At 39.9% G+C, this 24,503-nt stretch overlaps 1 protein-coding gene across 1 annotated transcript in view; it reads right to left on the bottom strand.

The window, feature by feature from the left end:
- The window catches only part of LOC139722772 (uncharacterized), a 47,716-nt gene extending 24,964 nt beyond the window's left edge, over window positions 1–22,752 (bottom strand). The window contains exons 1-3 of the mRNA XM_071634058.1: window positions 22,630–22,752; window positions 17,201–18,999; window positions 3,883–4,118 (exon numbers count right to left, since the gene is read on the bottom strand). Coding sequence (XP_071490159.1) covers window positions 3,883–4,118; window positions 17,201–18,988 — 2,024 coding nt within the window. The 5' untranslated portion in view covers window positions 18,989–18,999; window positions 22,630–22,752. The remainder of the gene's footprint in view (window positions 1–3,882; window positions 4,119–17,200; window positions 19,000–22,629) is intronic.
- Between the last annotated feature and the right edge of the window lie 1,751 nt (window positions 22,753–24,503).

Genomic DNA, 24,503 nt, shown 5'->3' with positions numbered 1-24,503 from the left:
TCCAGACATATTATTTCACATCGTCCTATTAGAGTAACATCTCAATTAAGTGCTCTCTTGCAATGGAAAGCCTGAAGCTACAGTACCACATCAACATTCAGCAGTGCCTGTAATATCCCACCAAGATCAAGAGACAGCCGAGGTGGTTCTGCTCTGCGGTATGCATCACATTACATGACCACTCCGCCTCGGCATTGATTTTACATAGATTATTTGCCCAATTTCTTTTCCCGAGCACTGCTGAGCAGCAAGTGGACTGACAACATCTACTTGCAATTGTGCATATTATATCCCTGTGATTTGGATTGCACAGCCATACATTTGTGCACGAGTCCACCCATTTGTGCAGACTTGATTTTGAATTGCTTGAATACAGCTAATAAGCAACGCATAAATTACTGTTACTGGAAATCAATACATAGTTGTGGCTAACAACTCATAACAACCCCAATATTTAACAAATGTGTAGACAAATTGTATAAGGTAACAACAATATATGTTAATTTGTATTCAGTATAAACTAGAAATATCACTGAAGGTGATTAATACCCCCGCCCCGTGACGACAGTCTTACCCAAGGAATGATCTTTCCTTGATCTTCTGCCATTTAAATGCCGTTACCATGGCAACGCAGCTTCCGACACGTCCGAAAAATATGTCTTGCACATCTTCCCACCAAGACTATTGTGTGTGCCACATTTCATAAGCTTTTGTCAAAAACTGAGGAAGTAGTTCAATCCACAAGATCTTTCCTTGATCTTCCGCCATTAATATGCTGTTACCATGGCAACGCAGCTTCTGACACGTCCAAAAAATATGTCTTGCACATCTTCCCACCAAGACCAATGTGTGTGCCACATTTCATGAGCTTCAGTCGAATACAGAGGAAGTAGTTCAATCCGCAAGATCTTTCCTTGATCTTCTGCCATTTATATGCCGTTACCATGACAACGCAGCTTCCGACAAGTCCGAAAAATATGTCTTCCACATCTTCCCACCAAGATCAAGGTGTGTGCCACATTTCATAAGCTTTGGTCAAAAATCTGAGGAAGTAGTTAAATCCGCAAGATCTTTCCTTAATCTTCTGCCATTAATATGCCGTTACCATGGCAACGTACTTTCGGGTACTGTCAAAAAATGCGTCTTGCACATCTACAACCAAAGGCACACATCTGTACCAAGTTTCATGGAAATTGGGCAAAAACTGAGGAAGTAGTTTGCAACACAAAATTTTCCATCATTTTGGCTCATAATATGTGAGCTGTTACCATGGCAACATACTTTTTGTCACTGTCAAGAAATGTGTCATGCTGACCTATATCCTAAGACAAACATTCAATATGAATTCCATGAGAATTGGAAGAACACTGATGAAGCAGTTTTGCCATGAAGCATTTTGCCCTATATTTTACCAATAACATGCCGTTACCATGGCAACGCACTTTTTGCCACTGCGGAAATATGTGTCTTGCACATTAAATATTCAGATGAACATCTGTACCTAATTTCATAAAAATTGATCAAAAACTGTGGGAGGAGTTCGCGACGCAAGATTTGTACCCATTTTTGCCCATAATATGCCGTTACCATGGCAACGTACTTTTGGGTACTGTCAAAAAATACGTCTTGCACATCTACAACCCAAGGCACACATCTGTGCCAAGTTTTATGGGAATCGGTTGAAAACTGAGGAAGTAGTTCGCGACGCGAGATTTGCAACGGACCGACCGCCCGACCGCCCGATCGTCCACCCGACCGTCCGCTGATTCCTATATACCCCCTTCAAACTTCGTTTGGCGGGGGTATAAATATATGTTTTCAAGATACTATTTGAAATTTCATGCCATCTGGAGCCTCATAAACTTCCCGACAAGTACTGGGAGATGGATGAAATGACAACATGGGTGGATACGTGCATTCTATGCACTCTGCCAATACATTTGTAGAAGCAACTTACCACTGGATGAAGACATCCCCAGTCAATTATAAAACAAATCAAACCATGAAACATTTCTGTCATTTCTCATGTCAGTTCTAACATCTTGCTCACATCATTTCCAGACACATACAAGCCACACTGTACGTCGTAAATCTAGCATTAATGAACCATTTCTGGATGCAAATTAAAACAAATCGTACCTCCTACACATATTCTGAACATAAAATGTTTGCATTACAGAGCTTATTCAGAAAACTATACACTGATGTTGATTCTCAAGATAATGTATACAATGTAGCCATTGCTATCTTCTGGATTACTCTTATTCATTGATAAGCTATATTCCTCAGGAATTCTTGGCTATCTAAGGGTGTAGGCACGTCTATGCTCTGCCATAATTTGCCAAGTGCATCTCATAAAGAATTCCAACAAAATATGTCTTGCCCCACCCGCTACCCAGCAGATATCGGTACAGTGAAGTTGATGCATGCACACAACGTCTTGCTAATAAACGGGACTCAACATGCAACACGATGAGTCCCATCCACGTTCCCTGCCCCTAATCCTATCAGAATTTGCAGGTGCATTTCAATCTAGTTCAGCTATACAACCACACTGGGATATAATAAACCTCATACTCCCAGCAGCACGCTTGGAGAAGAAGAAAAAGAAAGTATACATGCAAAAAACATGAACAAAAGGAAGTGCTTGGACTGCCAAATATATCCATGGAGCAAGTCTGCATTTTACACTACAGGTCAGAGCTTCCAAAGTCTTTTCAATAATGCTAGCAATATCAACAGCCTTGCAGCCAGTTGACATATGTTTGCGGGAATGCTTTAAAAAAGAAACTATGCACATGTATACATCTATTTAGACTTTTCATATCAGAGGACTACTTGTAAAATCATATCTTCTTCACATTACACTTCATAAGAATCAAATCATATTCTGAAACTATTATTGCTGGTGAGACATACTGTTTATAAAATCTTTTTGAACTGTATGCGTTACAGGATTTATTACTGAATGCAACAATAACAAGAGGAAGCAAGCAGAATAAGACTGATAATAAAATATCGTATTTGAACAGCTATACAGGGCAATAAATCACGTAGAAGATTACCACGATGGTAATGCTATCAAGCTAGCTGATGTTAACTGCTGCTATCTTTCAAGGTTGGTTTGAGTTTGTGGAATTGGGTAGAGCATAACACATGGCATACATATTGCATATGAAGGTAGTAGGAAAGCAATGATTATAAAGGTAGTAACTATTATTTGATAGAGTATTGTGACTGGTGTGTGATTCATCTACTTAACACCATGTACAAATGTAACTTCAGACATACTATTTCAATTGTGTTAGAACTTATTATTTGTTCTTGATGTAAACATGACAGAAGATCCTTAGCACTATAAAATTTGCATTCACACAGACAAAATAGCAGAATAGCATTCGCGATCCCAATACTGAGATTTTTGTTCCCAATCAGATGGACAGAAATATCCCGCTAAATGGCGATCGTGACAATTTGTCAACCAAACTGCACATGCCCCAAATGTACCAAAATGGTGACCCTTACCCTTGTGTTTGCGCTCTGTTTAATCGTGCGTGTTTGGAATGATAGTATAAAAAATCTCAAGACTTTTTGCTCCAGTGTTCACAAACTTGCTGCAGTACACATCATCTCTGTATTTCTCAAATCACAATAATTCAGAAATAATCACAAGATTTTATGGGATCTGGATCGCGATGCCAATTGCGCTATTGATGGGATTTTCATGTTCACACAGGCAAAAAACTTGAGATTTTGATCGCAAGCAGCTCTTGAGAGTTGTACCATGCTTCTTGGCATCAGTGTGAATCCTAATAAAGAGGATACTTGGGCGTGACCTGAGAGAGAGGGACCTGCAACTGCAACCTGTCAGAGGCACCATACCTTTTGCTTGAGCTGCTCCTGGTAGGCAGCTTCTCAGCAGAGGTGTTCGGCTCGGGGGACTGGCTGGAACCCTGTGCACCGGAGACAGATACCACCTCCTGGAGAACCCTGATAGATGCAGAGGACGAGCCCAACAAGCCTCCCCCTCCTCCTCCTCCTCCTCCTCCTCCTTGTACCACCATGGATGCCAAGAAACAGGAATGGAAGATGCGCTCTACCCTTCCTCCGCTTGGCACCTGTTGCACACAAACGCATACACAAAGGCAATCTACTGTGTCAGTCACATTGATAAACAATAAATGCTCAATATTGAAATCTGAACAATACTAACATAGAATATTTTGATACCATCAACTCATTAGCTTAAAAAAAAGAGAGAAAAGGCATAATAAATATGAACAATTCAATCAACTGCTTTCATCAAAGCACAGCTAAAATAGCCAAGGTATGACAAATATGTAGTTTTCAAGCCACATTACATGTATTGAAGAATGGACGTCTTCATGGCGTGTAATGCGCTGGCAAGAGCTTCAGCGGCCTATTGATGTGGCACCTGGCGGTTAGTTTCCAACAAGGTACGAAGTGGGCGATTCTACGAGGAGACGTACCCGTGCTGAAAATGGCAGGGTATTGCAGAAAATTCCATTCCCAAGGGGAACTCCTCCTTAATACATCCAAATGGCAATGGGGAGGCTGCAGAGCCCTCCAAACCATCCATCATAATTCAGGATGTGGACAGATGCCCTGGACTCTTGCCTGATTCCTTCACGTCATTCAATTGCCTTCATCTTCCCTTGTCCCCCCCCCCCCCCCCATTTTTCTCATGCATACTCAATTACTGTCAGCACAAGGCAAGCAAAATCTCCAATTATTCTTGTAAAATGAGATGACAAATTTTACATGAAGATGAATTTCAACAAGCCTCATCTAAACATCACATCACCCCCTTCCACATATTTATTCAAAACACAGGAGACGAATCAAACATTGAAGCGACTACAAGCAAATCCTCATCAAATCCTACAAATGGAAAACTTGACAAGGCTCTTCATACTTCGCTATACTCAGCAACTCAATATCTACATTTACGTACAGTCAAATGTAATCTCAAGATCCTTTTCAGTGAATAAATAAAAAATGCATAGCACATTAGCATACAACTAAACATAGAATGTGATTGTTCAAGCAGATTGGGCAGTTTTGCAACCATACCAATCTAGATATATGAACAATATTATCTGCAGTGAAAAAAGTGGGACTGACTGACGCCGGTACAAATAGCTTGCCTTTTTTACTGTGTTCAGTGTCTGCATTATGTAAGTGCAGTATGAGAATTATTATAACAATTATTATATTATTTATTTACTTCATAAAAAGCACATAATGATTTCTTCAAGCAAAATGAATAGAAGCATATGAAAGCTTTATTTGACATTTTTTGGTTTTGAACAACAAAGAAAATGTATGTTATACAGTAAAGTATACATCCATCCTTCTTTTTTCTTTTTTTTTTTTTTTTTTTTGCCGTAGTTACAGGTTTATAGAGTGATAGCAGACGTAAAGCGGGAGACAAAAATCATATAAATTAGGCCAATAAGAAACAGTAACTATAATATGAGTATCAAAATGAATATCAGTTTATGCCACTAGATGTAGGCCTTCTTGTGGTTCACACTGAGCAGCCATACTGATGATGTAGCTACATCTTTTACATAGTATGATTTACATCTCTTGTTCAGATATATAGAAAGACCAAAAATATGAAACTTTCCAAAGTTTTGCATTGTAATTTTGCCATTTTATGTCTTCAAAGATGCTGAATTGAAAAACATGTCCTACAAATGTCCTTCAGTATTATCTCTGCTCACACTACATGTAATTCCACATTCTACTCCACTGTTCTTGACATCACCTTTGTGAAATAAACATGTACTACATGCAGATACTGCTACAAAAATGGAAAATATTATCTTCATTCTCGTATCTTGAACAGTCCTGCAAGAAGTTGAGCTCCCCCCCCCCCCCCCTCCCCTCCCCCTGCACCTCCCATCTTTTCCCCAACATTTAGTGACATGGGATGAATGAAACAGCTGAAACATTGCAGGGAACTTTGCAATCACATGACAATGACAACTAACATGCATTATGTTGAGGTGGTACATAACATGTGATGATATACGTGCACGGTAACCTGAAATTCACACACAGCCTGTACATTGCATTGCTGAATTCTTTTATTTATTCACACGATTTCCCTACTTGAACAATACACAGATTTCTTCCATTTCCAATCTAACTGCTCATGCTCAATACATGTTTCTTCTGATTTTAATTCTTCTTCAATCATGACTTCCTCTGTAGCATTGAAATAAAAATTCTGTCATCATTTACATCTTTGTTTATTTTTAGCACAGAAATCTACTCAATACCACAATGAAAAAGGCATTATATTTTCATTGTTTTGAAGACCTGTAATAACAGAAAGCTATCTATAGGATGTACATGTACTTATTGTTGTGCTTTGCTAATTTTGCTGTTCAAGAAATCCAAAATTATCTACTGCTGACCAAATTACCAGATCCACACATTGTGACCTTTTTTATCGAAGAATACTTGTTCCCATGAACACCTATGTGTACGATACACTGTATAGCAACAGCTGTAACACATAATGTAGACCCCCAATCACTTTATTATTCTAATCCATTTTATACAACACCTATTTAGAATGTAGCTATCCGATTGGTCGATTGCCCATCACGTCACATTTAGGGAAACGTTCTATTGCACGCTCTGGCTGTCTCAGCCGTGCAATTTTGGTTCGACCAAAATGTTCCATTGCACGCGCTCTGATGTCACAATAAACAAACATGCGCCACGCGCACTCAACAATTGTACAAGCGCGCTTACAAGCGCATACTTTTGTCACTCATTTTGTAAACAACTTCGTTTCGCATGTGGATGTACGTATGTGTTTGTACACTGCAACCGGGACTCATTCGTCCTTCACGGAAAATGGTTGCCATTTTTGTGCTAAATTCAAGAATCTGTGAGTACCAAATCTGTTGACATTCGAGGTGTTGTATAAAACAAATAGTGTATGGTCTTTACTCGTGCAATGGAACGAGATTTCGCACTCAGTGAAAAATGAGGCGCACTATTCAACTCGGCCTCGTGACCATTCACTATTTGTATAATATACAACGACCTTTGTCATAAAAAATTAGCAAACAAAGTAAAATGAGTGAACATTTATTAGAGCGTGTATGTGCAGAGATAAAAAGACAGCACTGGTTGCTGCACTCAAAAATGCAATGAAATATAGCAATATTCTACCCTGGATTATTTTTACAATGAGTTCATTACATTGTATGTTGCTGCATATTGAGCACACAAGTTGTCACTTGTGCTCTGAGTTGTTTTTGTTTGTCTGTTTTGTGTTTTTGTTTTTAATTTGAAAACACAAACAAACAGGAAAATGTAAATCAGAGATTTGAAGGGCATTGATTCAAATTTTGAGATCTGCACTGAAATAAAAGCAATGCAGCCATGAACAAGATATGTTGTTTGGTACACACACATACAATGCATCTCAGTTGTGAGGTTCATCAAATGTAGTATACAATTTGTGACTCTGAAGTATGACGACCCCTTGTACCAAATGAATGATACATTTACTAAGATTGCAAGATAATTTGCTCTTGAAGGCTTTGTAATTTTTTTCTTTACCTATTCTAGTTATTTTGAATGTATTACACCATGTACCTCTCTACCAGCCCTTATTTGCCAAAAGAAAGAAAAAAACAAACAAACAAACAAATGACCAAAAAAAAAAAAAAATCTGACCAGTCTCAATGATGTTACAAGAAATTTCAAACCTAAATCTTACAGGTGAATGTATGGGAACTACACACATGTATCTTCTCTTTCCTTCATAATCGAATGATGCCAATGTGATGATGAATGACCCTGACAGAAAATCACTACTTCCTTCTGCACTACCTTCCTTATTCCAAATGGTATAAGACAGATAATACATAGACTCATCAGGTTTCAATTTCATAATGTGCATGAACTGCACTTTCTGTCCCATTTCCCCCTCATGTTTACACTAATTACAGCTGGCAGAGTCTGTGTCATGTGAATAGAAGTGTGCTGCACATTATCTCATCGACTCATAGCAGAGGTCTGTCATGCCAGACTGACCAAATATATTGGAAATGCACAAGAGCACATCAGTGCTCAAAGATCTAGAAGCTACATGTATGACTTTGAAGAGGTGTGACTATTTCAATATCAGGATAGTTCTTCCATTTTCCTTATTGTGTGAAATGTACACTGTATAGTTGCTGCTAACAGTGTGGATGTGCAGCAGGCATTTCTGCACAGAAACAATAAAATCAGTTGTCACTTTGACAGTCATTCAAAAAACATTTGAAATACTGACTGGCTTCCCTATCCCCATTGTACTACGAGCCATGAGTATCACACTGCAGTAATGTTGTACAAAGGAGGTATGAGAGAACTTCTCTCATACCTCCTTGGTTGTACAGTGCAGTCACTGCAGTGGTCATATCCTATCGCTTTTCTTCGTGAGGTTTGCATTCGATTCCCTGTGTTTGGGTCAACCAGCATTACTGGCACAACGGGTTCACATGACAGATACAACAAAAGTTATTTGACACCTTTTGCAATATCATCTGTGACATGCATAGACTACATACAATGTACAGTGAGAATTAATTTTTGTGTGTGTGTGGTTTATTGAGGTGACCTGGACAGCTAATTACCGTAAAGTTCCGTGTATAAGACGCACCCGTGTATAAGACGCACCCCTAATTTCGGACCTAAAATAAAAAAAAAACAAAAACACGAAAATGTCCACGCAAATATTGCGTGTGTCATACATATTATTTCAGCTCAAAATTTCCCTAGAATGCAGCATGTATTTGCTCTATTTTTCGTTTCCTTTTATATAGTTAAATCTTCTTTTAACGGTATTCATCGGACATCAAAAAAAAATATGGAAGACGCAAAATGCGAGACATGTCTCTGTACTCACTTGCTATTGTTTCGCCTTTCAATCGTGGTACATGTGTCATGCATATCGTACTCATGAGTATACAGTACGATCTTTGCTGTCATACATAGCAGAGGGTGTCTTGCATATTGACGCATGTCAGACTGGAAGGTTCATCACGAAAAATAAGAAAAACATCAACAAGTGTAGCAGAGGGATCATACGACAAGACGTACGGTGCGTACGGTAATTACACTCATGCACTGTTACCAGTAACATGTGTGTCTCTTGTACCATGCTTGTATGCACAGTGCTAGCCTTTTGCAAAAGACAGCTCGCTATAATTTCAGCACACGCACACAGAGAGCAATGGACTTGCACACACAGCGCGCAACAGGCAATCGCGCTTCGATCCGATCGCTGTGTGCACGCGAGTCCATTGCAAAAGCCTCTCAGTCTGCAGCTGCTGCCTTTGCCAAAGGCTTGCTAGCTAGCTACAGCACAGTGTAGCTATGCTATCCTAGCTAGCCGGCCTCGCACTCGTGAAATGAAGAGCGAACGAACGACATGGATATGCATGCATGCTTCACACATCGTTCATATTTACGGTGACATAGTGTCGATCCTACTGAAATTACTCCGTATTTTACAGCTTTTGTCTATGGCCATATTGATACTAGTACATTGATAAGTTTTACGGTATCGGTAATTTAGTAATGATACCTGTACATCGCGTATTCCAGCTACTAGGTTGGCTGTTGGTAGCTTGGTAGACTGACATCGGTAGCACACAGCAGTGCTGTTACAGCTGTTGTCTATGGTCAGATTGATACATCGTTACTGCACAAGGCCGATGTTAGTTTATCTCATATTTGCAGCTTTTGTGTGTGTCCAGATTGAAAGATCGCTCTTTTATCCGTAAGTTTTAGTGATTGCTTACCTTCCAAACGTCGATGGGCATACATGGCCCCAAGTTGGCCTGATAAAATTGGGTGTACATGACAGATTTTTTTCCGTGATTCGACTGTACCCGTGTATACGATGCACCCCCGATTTTCAACGTTTTCCGACGAAAAAATAGTGCGTCTTATACACGGAACTTTACGGTATGACATAACAGGCCTAAAAAATACTTGTATTGTACATTGTACTTATTGTAAACTGAGATAAGGAAGTATTTCTTTTTTACATTCACATTTACATACATTTCTTAAAGGAATGCACATTCTCCATTGACTTTTTTTTATCATCTAGATGCATATTATCGGTGGCAACAGAGTATTTATCATTTCTGAATCACTTGAATTCTACTGCCCTCTATTGTCATATTGTTTTCTTAATGACAAAATGCAACAAGACTAGATGAAAACAGTAATATGAAACCAGAGAAAATGTTATCTTCAAAAATAAATGAAAAACGTCATAAAGCCAATAAATTGCAAAACTCTGAAAATAACTATCCAAAATTGTAAGTTGTTCAATAAAATGCCACTTGCTTGCAATTCAATTTCATAAAATTTTTAAAATGTTTTGCATCTCTGTTCATTGTCTTGAATCACATTATTTTTTTATTCAATATGGCATTATGCTGTACATTTATTTGTACAAAATTCACTTACATGTTAATATCATTTTCTCATTCTTCCACCATACATGGTCCATGACCTGAAAATACAACCACTAAAGACCTTTTACTGTACATTTGTACAAATACCATGTGATGCTACTTGCTGCTTTATGCAGTCATGCAGTACTTGTTGCACATCCAAATTCCCTACTTGAGAGGCACTGCTAACTTTAAATGCATGACCTCAACAAGAGGTGTTAGAAGCAATCATTATGCATGACCCATGTAGTGTACAACATCCTTCCTACAACAACTTGCATTCTGTAGATCGATGCTTGCTGTATAGACACTGAATGTCCCTACAATGATGACTGCCTTACAGATCTTCGCTCTTCTTTTTCTATACCATTCTCCAACAATAAGCAAATGCCAATACACTGTCTCAAAAGGCAGGACTGGCAGTGGCGTCATGTGCTGTGGATCAGGAGCATACATTTACATAATACATCTCTGTAGGCCGAGTCGACAGGCAACTGTCACCTCACAACCCACAGGCTTGAATTTGCATGGAAACCATGAAATTTTGAGAGCCCCTTCCTCAACAGAATGTCAGTGCCTTCTTAAATAGTACTCTCGCTTTGTTCACTGTGTCAGCATCAGAAGTGTGTAGCCCCCGCATAACCTTGCTGCATACAATGTATTTCTACAAGATTGCGCAGACACAGGTACATTGTACTGCATGTATGGTCACATGCCTGTTCTCACAGTTGAATCAAAATCCATTTCAGAGAAAATCTATTGGAAATCTGTTTCCAAGGTTACCTTGCTTCAATTATCATAATTTATGAGAGATCATTGTCATGAGAGAAAAATAATCTACCATTTTATCGATGTGATTGATGACATACAAGCAGTCAACATTTGAGCAAAACCAGGACAAATGATATGAGAGATATGACCATTTGAGTATCACTCAATATTCGACTTGCAACATGGTGTTCTACTCATTGTTAATGCTGCACATAAAATCTTGATAATTCCTCAACTGCTCAAGTTACATGTACATGTATGTATACATGTCATCTCAAGTACAGTTCACCATGTAGTCTCAGCATAATCGGGTCTCACTTAATTGGATAGGACCCTACTCTGCTTAAAGATAACAAGGAAAAGTAGAAATTACGCGGTGCGTAATATATGTCCCCGCCGGAAGTAGCATTTTGTATCAAAATGTGCAATATAGGTAAAAAATCAAGGTCAAAGGTCAAAGAAGTCAAGGTCAAAATTCTGTGTAGAAGTTTTGAAGCCCTCACCTAGTGCCATCACATAAAGCAAATGGAATCGAAATTGGGTTAGAAATGGCGAAGGAGTAGCATTTTGTAGCCAATGTACAATATAGGTCAAAAATCAAGGTCAAAGGTCAAAGAAGACAAAGGTCAAAATTCTGTGTAGAAGTTTTGAAGCCCTCACCTAGTGCTATCACATAAAGCAAACGGAATCAAAATCGGGTTAGAAATGGCGAAGGAGTAGCATTTTGTAGCAAAATGTACAATATAGGTAAAAAATCAAGGTCAAAGGTCAAAGAAGTCAAAGGTCAAAATTCTGTGTAGAAGTTTTGAAGCCCTCAACTAGTGCCATCATATAAAGCAAACGGAATCGAAATCGGGTTAGAAATGGCGAAGGAGTAGCATTTTGTAGCAAAATGTACAATATAGGTCAAAAATCAAGGTCAAAGGTCAAAGAAGTCAAAGGTCAAAATTCTGTGTAGAAGTTTTGAAGCCCTCACCTAGTGCCATCACATAAAGCAAACGGAATCGAAATCGGGTTAGAAATGGCGAAGGAGTAGCATTTTGTAGCAAAATGTACAATATAGGTCAAAGGTCAAGGTCAAAGGTCACAACTGAAATTCTGTGTACAAGTTTTGAAGCTCTCATGTAGTGCTATCATATAAAGCAAACAGAATCAAAATTGGCTCATAAATGACAGAGAAGTAGCAAATTGAACATTTTGATCACACACGGACGCACACACGGACGCACGGACGGACGCACGGACGGACGCACGGACGGACGCACGGACGGACACACACACGTACGGAGCCCGTTTCATAGTCCCCTGCTCGAACTCGTTCGGCGGGGACAATAAAAAGTTTTGGTACCTCAAAAGTTTCCCTGAATTTCCTCGTCTTGGTTTGTGTTTCACGTTAAAGTACGTTGTCTGTGAGAATTACTCGCCCCAAAGTGCTCTCATGTCTTAGTAATCATGCAATAATGGTTTCGTACCAGAGCCGTCGCCGTACGGCGTCGATAAATATTGTACGAAACCACTGACTGCGACCAGCAGCGTGCAGCCCATTGTACGCATAGCTAACTGCGACCAGCAGCCCCATACGCATAGCGTAATGGGGCTTCACATTGTAGCATTCAGGATCATGACAGAATTAGTATCGCGGGTAAATGGCAACTTAAAATCCAAAAATTTCTTCGATTTGAAGACTTACCAATTAAGTTGAAGTATTGAAAACAGGCTTCGAACAACGTTTGGTTCTGCCAATAGTCCCTTTCTTTTCAAATTGATGACTGAATGTGACTCGGTCGAGAGGACCTTGGGAGAGCTACTACACTGACTACTACGGCCAGCGCATGCGCACACACACATCTTATCCGTTGATGGATTTGAAATTTGTGCGCATGTGATGTGTTCGCATGCACTGGCTGTAGTATTCAGTGTATGGTAGCTCTCCCAAGGTCCTCTCGACGGAGTCACATTCAGTCATCAATTCTAACAGAAAGGGACTATAGGCAGAACCAAACGTTGCCCGAAGCCTGTTTTCAATACTTCACCTTAATTGGTAAGTCTTCAAATTGAAGAATTTTTGGGATTTTAAGTTGACATTTATCCTGCGATACTAAATCTGTCATGATCCTGAATGCTACAATGTGAAGCCCGATTAGGCTATGCGTATGGGACTGCTGGTCGCTATGCGTATGGGGCTGCTGGTCGCAGTTAAAGGACAAGTTCACCTTCATAAACATAAGGATTGAGAGAATGTAGCAATATTAGTAGAACACATCATTGAAAGTTTGAGGAAAATCAGACAATCCGTTCAAAAGTTATGAATTTTTGAAGTTTTTGTGCAGTACCCGCTGGATGAGAAGACTACTGCAGTGTATGAATAACTTAGATGTCACATGCATACAACAATATAAGGAAAATATAAAGAGAATTTCACAAAATTCCATCTTTTGAAAAAAGTACACATTCCCCTGACTCGTTACCGATAAATATTATGGGTAATATTATTCCCCCTGCCTTTAGAAAGAGGCAAGTCAATCGCTCTTTTATTATGCGAAAAAAGTGAAAATATGTTGAATTTTCTTTTATATTTTCTTTATACTGTTGTACGCATATGACTCACAAGCTGTAGTAGTCTCCTCATCCAGCGGTTCCAACACAAAAATTTAAAAAATTCATAACTTTTGCATCGATTGTCCAATTTTCCTCAAACTTTCACTGATGTGTTCTACTAATATTGTTGCATTTTCTCAATCCTTATGTTTATGAAGGTGAACTTGTCCTTTAATTGCATGATTACTAAGACATGAGAGCACTTTGGGGCGAGTAAGTCTCACAGTGTTAGTTATATGAAAGGTACTTTAACCTGAAACACAAACTAAGACAAGGAAATTCAAGGAAACTTTTGAGGTACCAAAACTTTTTATTATCTTTAATTGACATACAATTGTACAAAGTCAACAGACATGTTGCATTAACCTGATTATCGGGTAGACATTTCGGTTAAGTGGGTAGAAATTTTCCTGATAAGACTCATCTATTCTCATTGTTTCCCACATAAAGTCTTTGAAATGTGTGTGTGTGTTTGTATAAATTCTGAAAATATTATGAGGTACTAAAAGGTGACAGAGAGCTATGGCTTACATCTTAATATGCTAAACATACAGTGAATGCCCAATTTGCAGCATCACTACCAATAGAAATTTTATACATGCTGTGTAAAAACCATTACACCAGCACCACACTCTACCCTATTCACACAGTGACATACATGTACTAATCACTACAAGTGTCTAGCCAGCTCTAAATATGAAAAATAAGCTACAGTGTAGCTCCATTGGGACTCTAGCCTTTCTTTGAAATGCTCATCAAAAAGTAAACATATGATCAACATTAATAGGGACAACAGAATTAATGGCTGCATGCAAAATTGATGATGTCAAGTTGCATTTACACATACAATGTCATGTTAATATAACATGTCTGATATATATCATACTTTCATGAATAGCAAGTCTGTACTCACGCAAGCAGTGCCTCGGTATGGATTACTGATTATTGACATCCTTCGCAGTTGGTCATCAACAAGGTAAGGTAAACGAAAACAATAATTCTGTTGGGTTTGTACAAGTGTATGTCATTTTCCTTAAAACCACTGCCAAAGGAATTGAGGATTTTGCGAAGAATATTACGCAACTTTAAACGAGCTGTGGCTGTAGTGACATACTGTACCATACATACTGTACAGATAGGTACATTAAGGGTGTGCAGTGAAAGAAACATGGTCTCCGGCTAATCAGGTACTCCGCTTATCGGGTAAGAAATGCTCTGCTTGAAGCGGAGAGTACTGTATAACATTTTGTAAAGTGGGATTTGTACCACAATTTTGTGAGTGCTGTGGTTAAATTTGAGATGAAAAACCACAATGGGGGGAGGGGGGGGGGGGAGGGGGGTGCCAACATGGCCACTCTGAGGCTCTTTTGTAGGACACCAAGCAAATGAACATGTCAAACTTTCTTGATATCTGCCACATTTGCTAAAACTTTCTTGATATACTGCCAGATTTGCTAGAACTTTCATGGCTACAGGTGTGTGCTGGTTTCTGTGATTATTTCTTCTGGGGTCAAATCGTCTTCATGTGAACATACTGAAAGGAACAGCTCTGGTTTCTGATCACATCATCACTGCATGGAAACACATATAGGTCATACCAAACATATTCCATGCTTTTTCACATGATGTCCAAAAGTCAACATGCACACACGTCGAAGAAAAAATGTCAGAAGGAACAAGAGAGTACTCAGAGCACAGACCTCAGCCAAGCAGCTAATTTCCACCCATACAAACATGCTGACAATCGTCCAATTTCCCAATATAGAAGTCTTTTGTTTACGTCATCAGCTTCCAGCTGTGCGGCGCCATGCCCCAGCAGAACACGCGCTTTAGTGCCCGTATACAACTTGAACTCCCAAGTTCATCAACCTTATCCCTCAAAAGATTTTTTTTTTTAATCCTTCAAAAATTCATGAAAATTCCCGGATCACTACCAAAATCAAATCATCTGTTGTTGGTGTCATTATCAACTCTTCCTTCAAGTTTCATTCAAACTCGTTCATGACTGTTTGAGTAATGTTTCAAATACACAAACAAACAAACAAACAAACAAACAAAAGCCATGTTCAGACGTATTTCTGGTCAGAGTAAAGATTTTTTTAACCAGTGGCATTTGTCTTCTCCATTCTTGTTGATGGAAATTTCTGCATGAGCGCTAGCTTCAACTAGGTTAGAATTGCACTACACGCGCACGTGTAGTTGCAAATTGTCAACATTGCGATTTGACCCAGGAAGTTTTACCTAGGTCGTAAGGTATGTAAGTTCATACATACTCCGAGGGCTTGTCCACACGGGCAATTTACTCCGACCGGCTAGTCGTGGTAGCGAGATACTCCTGAGAAAACTCAGGAGTATCTCGTTCGGAGGAAGAGGTCGTGGTAAGTTCCTCCGATCGGAGGAAGTTACCACGACCTTGTTCAGACGGGCACTACTCCGACCTATCCTCCGAAGTTACTCCGACCAAGCTTCCTCCGACCCTTCCTCCGAAGCTACTTCGACCAAAACTGCCTCCGTCTGAACACAGCTACTGATGAAAACATAACCTCCTTGGCAGAGGTAATAATTGAAAGTCCATGTGGTCACTCGTGGATGACAAAACATATTACACTTGTACAATAGACACAATGCACAGTTGACTGGGATGCCTTTTCTTCTTACCCCATCACTCTATGTGTAATACAAGTGTAAGCGCACAGCCCTTCAATTACATTTAATGAAATTCACAGATTTACAATGTTTTACCAAAGTGCAGTGACCTTTGACCTTGACTATTTACCTACAACATAGTGCCTCTCTTACGAAATGTTTATATTGTCTCCAGCATTACTAATAGTAGAGATATATTGTAGTATAAAAAAGTCATTTACAATTGCCACTGAAAAGAAATATTTTTCATGATCCCACTCAAGACAAATCAAGGGCATTACACTATCATACACTGTCCAAGAGAGTTAAGGTATACATACAGGCAGAGAAATTTAAAAATAATTAAATGCACTGAATTTCAAGGTCTTTGTATGTCAAAATCAAGGAATACCACCTGCCACTTGGCCAAGAAGGCTATTTCAAAGGCACCCTTTGGCATCATGATTTGTGATTTCCTGACATCAACATAGTAAAACAATTTCCTCAAAGTTTCATTGATGTACCATTCTCACTTTAGCCAATTAATTCTTTGTAACTTTTCTTGCCTTCAATCGAGTATGATACCGACCACCATCATAATGATTAATGATCTATAGAGCAGTATCATCACATCATGTTTCTCATGATATCTCAAAGAGCATGTCACTTTTCAAAAATTAAATCAAAATGTGACTCACCTTTGCAGGGATTGCATCTGATGTTCTGTGGTGTTGTTGCCCAATTGCACTTTCTGATAATGCTGTTGACGATGATGATAATGCTGCCGGGAAACTGCCAAAAGATCCAAAGTCATCCTTTTGAGAGTCAGCCGGCAGTGATGAAGTTGCTGATGAGCTGTTGAACGATCCAAAGTCACTGAATTCGTCATTGTCTGACTGGCTCGGGACGGTCCCCGAACCAAAACTGCCCCAGTCGTCGCCAGCACTTCCGTCACTCTGTGCCTTGGTCTTGCTATCGTTCCTAGTACTTGCTGTTGATTCAAAACCTCCAAAATCATCACTGCCTGAGAGCGGACCACTGGACGGACTCTTTCTGTGCACAACTTCTCTGCAGCTACCAAAATCCCCAAAGTCATCATCGCTATCACCCATCTCGGGTAATTTGCTTCCACCAGTGGACACATCAAGATTTCCACTGTTTTCATCAGCTTCTTCACTGAAGCCTTTTGAATTAGATGAGCTTTCCACTTCTTTTGGTGCCTGCTGCACTGATTCAAATGTTTCAAATGTTCCAAAGTCTCCAAATTCATTGTCTTTACCTTTGGCTGACTCTCCAATCACACTGTCAATTTTTGTCCTATCTGATGCCGATGGCATGTGTTCAGAGTTATCTGACAGCGGTTGAGGTGACGGGAATGTATCAAAGTCTCCCCACTCGTCATTTTCCACAGGTCTCAGCTCCCCGGAGCCTCCCACGGCATCGTCAGGACCATCTGCTTTGGGGCTGACATCATCCTTTCCCTCAGGACTGGAATCGGGAGTCATGATGCTGTCGATGCCCGAATCAAACGTCTGCCTGTCACTGTCTTGGAAGAGGTTGAGGGATCCCGCAGACGGCATACCAAGTCGGGAAACAGATGAACCACTTCCATCTCCTCGTAATTCTAGTGCAGAGAAGTCCTCCACAGCAGTTTCACCATCAGTTCTGTGATCAGATGGGTGTCCCTCCACTACAAATGGTTTGACACCATCTTCCTGATGAAGTTCTGCATCATCGCTACCTGACTTGGTAGACATTCCTGCTATACTCTCTCCCGATGCGAGCTTAAATGAACCACTGGAAATGCTGGGTTTGGAGAGGCCCTGCAGGGAAGAAGTACTATCAATTGTTGGGCTTTCATCGAATGAAAGTGTAGGAATCTCCATGCCATGTTTATGAGTCACATCATATTTTTTTGATGCCAGGGCATCGCTGTTTTCATGCGAGTTATTCTTATTCAACTCAATGGAACGTGTCAAACTACTGTCACTTTTACTACCAGTAGAGCTTGGAGGTTGGCTGTCTTCATAAAAACCTGCCCTTGGCTTGTTATTGGTGGTAGTCTCAAAGGATGCAAAATCTGCAAAGTCATCATCATCGTTATCATCATTTCCATTGAGAGATGTTCTGCCAATATTATTATTTGTACTGTGCTTGGTTAAGTGGCCAGTGTGGTTCTGTGAGTTGGTGCCTGAGTCACTAAATGCAGCAAACGAACCAAATCCATCATCACTGGATATATTCTGTTTAGCTGTAGCTAGGAACGGATCGGGTGGATCATCTTTGATGGGAAGAAAAGACCCATTCCCCTTCTGGCCGGTGGCAGTGGTGTTCCACTTCCCTGGAGGCGAGTCAAGACCAGGTCCATAAGGGTTGCTTGAGAAGGTGCTAAATTCGTCATCATCATCGTCAAATGCACCATCATCCATGGGAGGTGGTGATGAAGACACCATTGGAATGAATGTACCATTCCCAGATGATGCCATCTTCACTGGCTCTGTAGAATTCAGAAAGAGATAATGGCATATTTTGTCATTAAAACCCTGAAGGATATAGGATCATAATTTGACAGGGAAAAATTATTTTCTGCATTGACTTATTTTTTCATTTGTTAACAAATTTTCAAATGACATTTGGACAGAATTTCTTTCTTAAGAATGTGTGGTAACTGCAAGGATTCTTGAAACAACAGTCAAGGTACGTAGCCTAAAGTACTGCTACTTAGGCTCAAATAGGTGACCAGGTAAACTGTAAAATATATTAAATTAACAAATAAGTTACAAATGTGGTTATTTGTCTCAAGCTTAATGTATCCTTCATAAATTGTTCAAAATGTTCATGTTTGACCTTTTATCATACTGATTACAATACAAAATTTTAGCCTCATTTGCCATTTTTCTCTTTGCCATCCGCTCAGTACAAATGTGTATGGTGAATCACGGATATGAACAGTGATTCTGGTGAATGAATAAGATGTGAAAGATGTTGTTTGTTGAATTATGAAAATTGTGCCTGGAATTATAATGTGATTTTGTACTGCGTTAAAAGATAACTATTTGAACAGGGGTTCACTTGAAGTCGACCAAAGTTGGAGCAAATAATTCACAAACACTAATTTTGTGAAGTTCATGATTTTCAGGACTTTGTCAATAACTAGTGTCATTTTTGCTTGAAATTTCAATATTCATTCTCTGAGTCTGGAATTCAGAGCAACAAAAAAATAGTGTCCGGTAATACAATACATTCTCCTAGACGTATTCGACAGCATACTCCTGAAATAGGCCCAACCACTGCCTCTCTGTACTAATAATTCTACAGTGGCTTCTTCCTGTTTGTGAATTCAGCCCCACTGTGTGGCATTCAACAGTACAAGCACAACAGTGGGGCTTTCTTCACAGTCAACCGTGTATATACATGAAACTGATCGGTTGAAGTTGTTTACAAAATTGAGTGGCGAAAGTATGCACCTGTAAGCGCACTTGTAATTGTTGAGGGCGCATGGCAAATGTTTGTTTTATTGTGACATCAGAGCCATGCAACGGCACAAAAAACTTTTGAGTCAATCACAGGTTCAACCCGGGAGTCGATGGAAATTGGTGACATCAGCCAGCCCATACCCACGCACTACTATTAGGGTGTCTGGAGCATTTTTGTAACTTTTGAAATTCTGTGAGAAACGAATTGTGAATTATTTCATATGAAAGAGACTTACATCATTAAGACATATTTCAAATTTCATGGCGAAATGATGTTTCTATCTTGAGAAATTTAACTTTGAAATCACAGCAATATCACCCCCTTTTTTTACGAGCACGCATGAAAATGTGACCCAAATCATGTTTGCAAACAACGCCGAAAAGCTGCATTCGCGTGTGGATCTCCAGCGATCAGATAATGAGCGTACAGCGGTTAGAAAATACGCGTAACAAGCGCAGAAGCCACTCCCCCTATGTCTTGTCATACCCTGTGTGCGCTGCGTGCGTACGTACGTGCTCGGTATTCAGTTTACATTCGATTCACATGTACCGTATTGAGCGCCCTACAACACGTACGAACCCCGCGTATGTATGCAGGCGCAGCTAGCTAGCAGCAGCTAGGCAGCTAGCGCAGCCCCGCCGGTAAAGTTCGGGGAGCCGAGCGGAGAGCATCGCGATTGTAGGCCAGGGGAGCCGGCATGGCGAGCATGGTTCGAAGAAATATGCAGTCGATTGTCGAGAGCAGGTGCACGCAGCTCGCGTGAAATGCACAAGCTACAACCTCTACAGCCACAGGCTTGGAATTGATGCCACATTACCACTATTCGTACATGCAAAAATGGCCAAATAAGAGTCTTCCGAAATCTTTTCCACGCCCTTTTTGTCGATCGGGTGTTCGTAATACACCGCTGCCGCTACCACCACAGTAACGTTAGCTAAGGCCTACTTCGTTCGCACTTGGCTAAGCGGACATGATTGTATTCACAACCGATTTCTCGGCTTAGTGCCAGTGACTCGAGCATTGCGAGTGCACTTTCGAAATATAAATGAACAACGATAAGATCATAACCAATCCACAAGTAAACTAATAGTAGTAGACAGAAATTTAGTAGAGTCTGGTTGTTTTGCAAGACGTACGTGATTTGTGAGCGTGACTGTATTCGATATGTACAGTACAGAGTGCATGCTATGTGATGCGTGTTGTAGGAGCTATCGCAAGCGACAGCCCAGTTTCCTGCCTCGTGATATGCACATCATACACAACACACACACACAGTGGTAGCTCTCTAGCTCTGCTGGCAGCATCTGGCGCGCGCCGCATGCACACGCGATCCATCCCCACACAACCGTAGAGGCCATGTGGTTTTAGACGGCGATGCGTAATCAAATTTACATATGCATTAGCCCCTTCGCGCGAAGTTACTATGGATTCTTGCATACGAAGCCCCGCCTAAAACGTTCGCTGTGACCAAAAAATTATTGCAAGGGGTATCTTCAAGGCGATATCCCCACACCTAGGCGTGGAGCTAGCGAAAAACTAGCGGCACCATCGGATTCAGCACGTCCTCAACTACTAGTATGTCTCACGGCAATACAAATACCGAAGCAGATGCTGAGATATGGGGATAGATGTGCTTCTATCGATTTTTACATCAATTTATCGTCGGATTCATGTACCGCCGTTCTGATAGGATATGGAGAAAAACTTCCTCTTTCATATGATACCAAATTTGTTAGGATTCGTTAATGGCATGGTCTGGGGATTTGGCAATAAAGGCGAAATTTTGCTCAAAAATGCTGGGTCAAAACGGCGTAGGCGCGCGGCTCCATTGCATTCTATGGGACTTGCGTGTTATGAGATAGGGGCGCGTTTTGGTCGAGGGTTAGCAGTGCGCGATCAGACACCCTACTACTATCCATTTTTTCTTTTTCTTCAAAGAAAATTGCACGGCACACTAGCCATACTTACAGTGTGCAATGTCACGTGATGGAAAATCGACCAATCAGATACTAGATTCTAGCTTGTTAGCTACATTCTTATAGGCATTTCCATTTGTACAATGCTTGCTAATGATGCACGGATGCACATGCACTGCGGTGCAGTACGGCCTAACGACGTTACTTCATGATTTTTGCTAACTAGACGGTCTATTTGACGCAAGGATAATTCATAAAATCTTGCTCAACAACCTATTGAGTATTGTTATTGTACGGACGTCAACAAGTTCGACAACCACGTCAACCATTTCAACGCGGCTAGGAACTATACATCATTACATAGAATCTAAACGTTAGATCTGATCTAGCATTTCTAGTTAATCCTGATCTCATTCTCCGACGCCGGTGCAGTCCAACAAGTCCGATAGTCTCTATAAATAACACAATCGACACTAAAACACTGCAACATCAAACCTTACCATTTGTTACACTGTAACGTTACGTTTGTGAATTGTGGGTTTTACAATGTAACAGTTAGAGTCTACTGAGTTAGATTGCTTCTACTACTTCAATGGTCCATGCCATGGCCTGGGTAACAACGGTGCCAGTGCCGTGGGTTACGCCCGCCAGCTGCTAGTAAGGTCTACATTCATCACTAAGCAAATCATGATATACAGTGCAGAAACATTTAGAACAGGATTAAGACGGCTTACATAATTTTGTTCACCCACGTAGCGAAAGACGGCAATGAATTCCGGGAATGACATCAAATAACCATAATTCGGGCCTCCATTTCTTCCACGTCTGCTAGCGCACAATCCGTCGGCATCTTTAGGTAAAGATCTGAGACGTAGAGGGCGTCAACAAATTTTGAGCTTTGTCACTCCTCGATCCGATCCGCCCCTTGTCCGTTCGGATTTGATTCGCTTGCGTTCGCCGCATGGGAGGCGTGATTCGATTAAATCATATCTCGACTACCAGTAAAGATATGTTTTTATTCTCACTAATTTTTGGAAGAAAATTTGCGAGAAACTTCCTAGGACATATTCAAAGATAGGCGTACACATCAACCTGATCGTAATGACAACACATTTCCTATGTATATTAGATGTGTTGTCATTAATTTTGTAAGCTGTCATAATCCTATTCAAGAGGAAGATGTAGAAAATGTTTCCGAGCATTTTTTCATTTTGGAGGCCCGAATATTTTTGATTACTCGGGCAATGATTTTATAGCACAAAAATACATTTTTTTTTAAATTTCAGATAATTTGTCATCAAAATGTGAAAAATGTTGAATTACTGCTGAATGTATACATTCAGGGGTGGTCTGTATAATGGCAGAAATTAATTTGATATCTTATAGGAGGATATGAAATGAACAGAATAAACAATTATTGTGGATAGAGATTTCTTCTTCTTCTTCTTCTTCCTCATCCTCTTCTTGACGCTGGCCTTGTAATCATGCTTTGAAGACAAGACGACACTTTTCTCAATGCTTGGTACAGTATGCTCATTATAATATTAACGGCAATATCTGATGTTGCATTATCAGTTTTTGACCGTTTACAGGACCGGCAGAGCGTTTTCAAAAGTATGTGTGTGGGGGGAGGGGGGCACTTCCGGGTTTCATGAGCTAACAAGCAAAAAAAAATAATAAAATAAAAAAAGGGGGGGGGGGGTCTTCAGTGCAAAAACATAATGTTGCCGCTCTCACACTTCAAGATCTCTATCTATTTCTTTTTAGTGCCACTTTTGTACTTCCGGGTTAAAAAAAGTGGGGAGGGGGCCCAAAGTGATTACACCTTATGTATTCCTTTGTAAAATGGTGCACAAAAAGTCTGACGTTCCAGTAAACAGTGATATTAGCTGATATCCAAATGAGATGAGCTGATTACACAACCTTACAAGTCTCTATTTGACATACTATTATGAAATAAATCTTAGTTATACTTTCTTTTTGACATGAAAAAAATATAAAGTTGTATCCTTTATATCAAAGTTTGTTTGTATTGCTATAATCTAGCAATGATAACAGTTAGGCAAAGAGGGTTGTAGTCACTTAAGCATGGACCACAGTTTATATACCTAGTATCGGTAATCATTGCTTTTCGGTTGACAAATCAATGGAAATGTAGTGTGCCTTGAAGACATCACAAACTAACTTAAAGGAAAGCAAAACCCAAATATAAGTGTGGATTGAGTGAAAACAGCAATATTAACAGAACACATCCGTGAAAGTTTGAGGAAAATTGGACAATCAATTCAAAAGTTATGAATCTTTTAAAGTTTCGGTGCCGCCATCAGTCGAATTGGAGACTACTACACTTCATGGTATCACTATGGACAACAATATAAAGAAAATATAAGGAAAATTCCACAAAATTTGCTTTTCATGACATTCCACCGACTTGTTACTGACATGTCTTAGGGAATATACGCTTGTATTATTCCCCCTGCTTTCTGAAAGAGGTAAGACAAATGCTCTTTCATTATGCTGGAAAAGTGAAAAAAAAATAAGAATTTTCTTTATATTTTCTTTGTATTGTTATCCATAATGATGTCATTAAGTGTAGAAGTCTCCTATA

The sequence above is a fragment of the Diadema antillarum genome, unplaced genomic scaffold (genome assembly GCF_040938485.1).
Source record: "Diadema antillarum isolate AM-2024a unplaced genomic scaffold, OU_Dant_1.0 scf00000171, whole genome shotgun sequence".
Taxonomy (NCBI): Eukaryota; Metazoa; Echinodermata; class Echinoidea; order Diadematoida; family Diadematidae; genus Diadema; species Diadema antillarum.
This window is presented reverse-complemented; position numbering and strand designations above follow the sequence as displayed.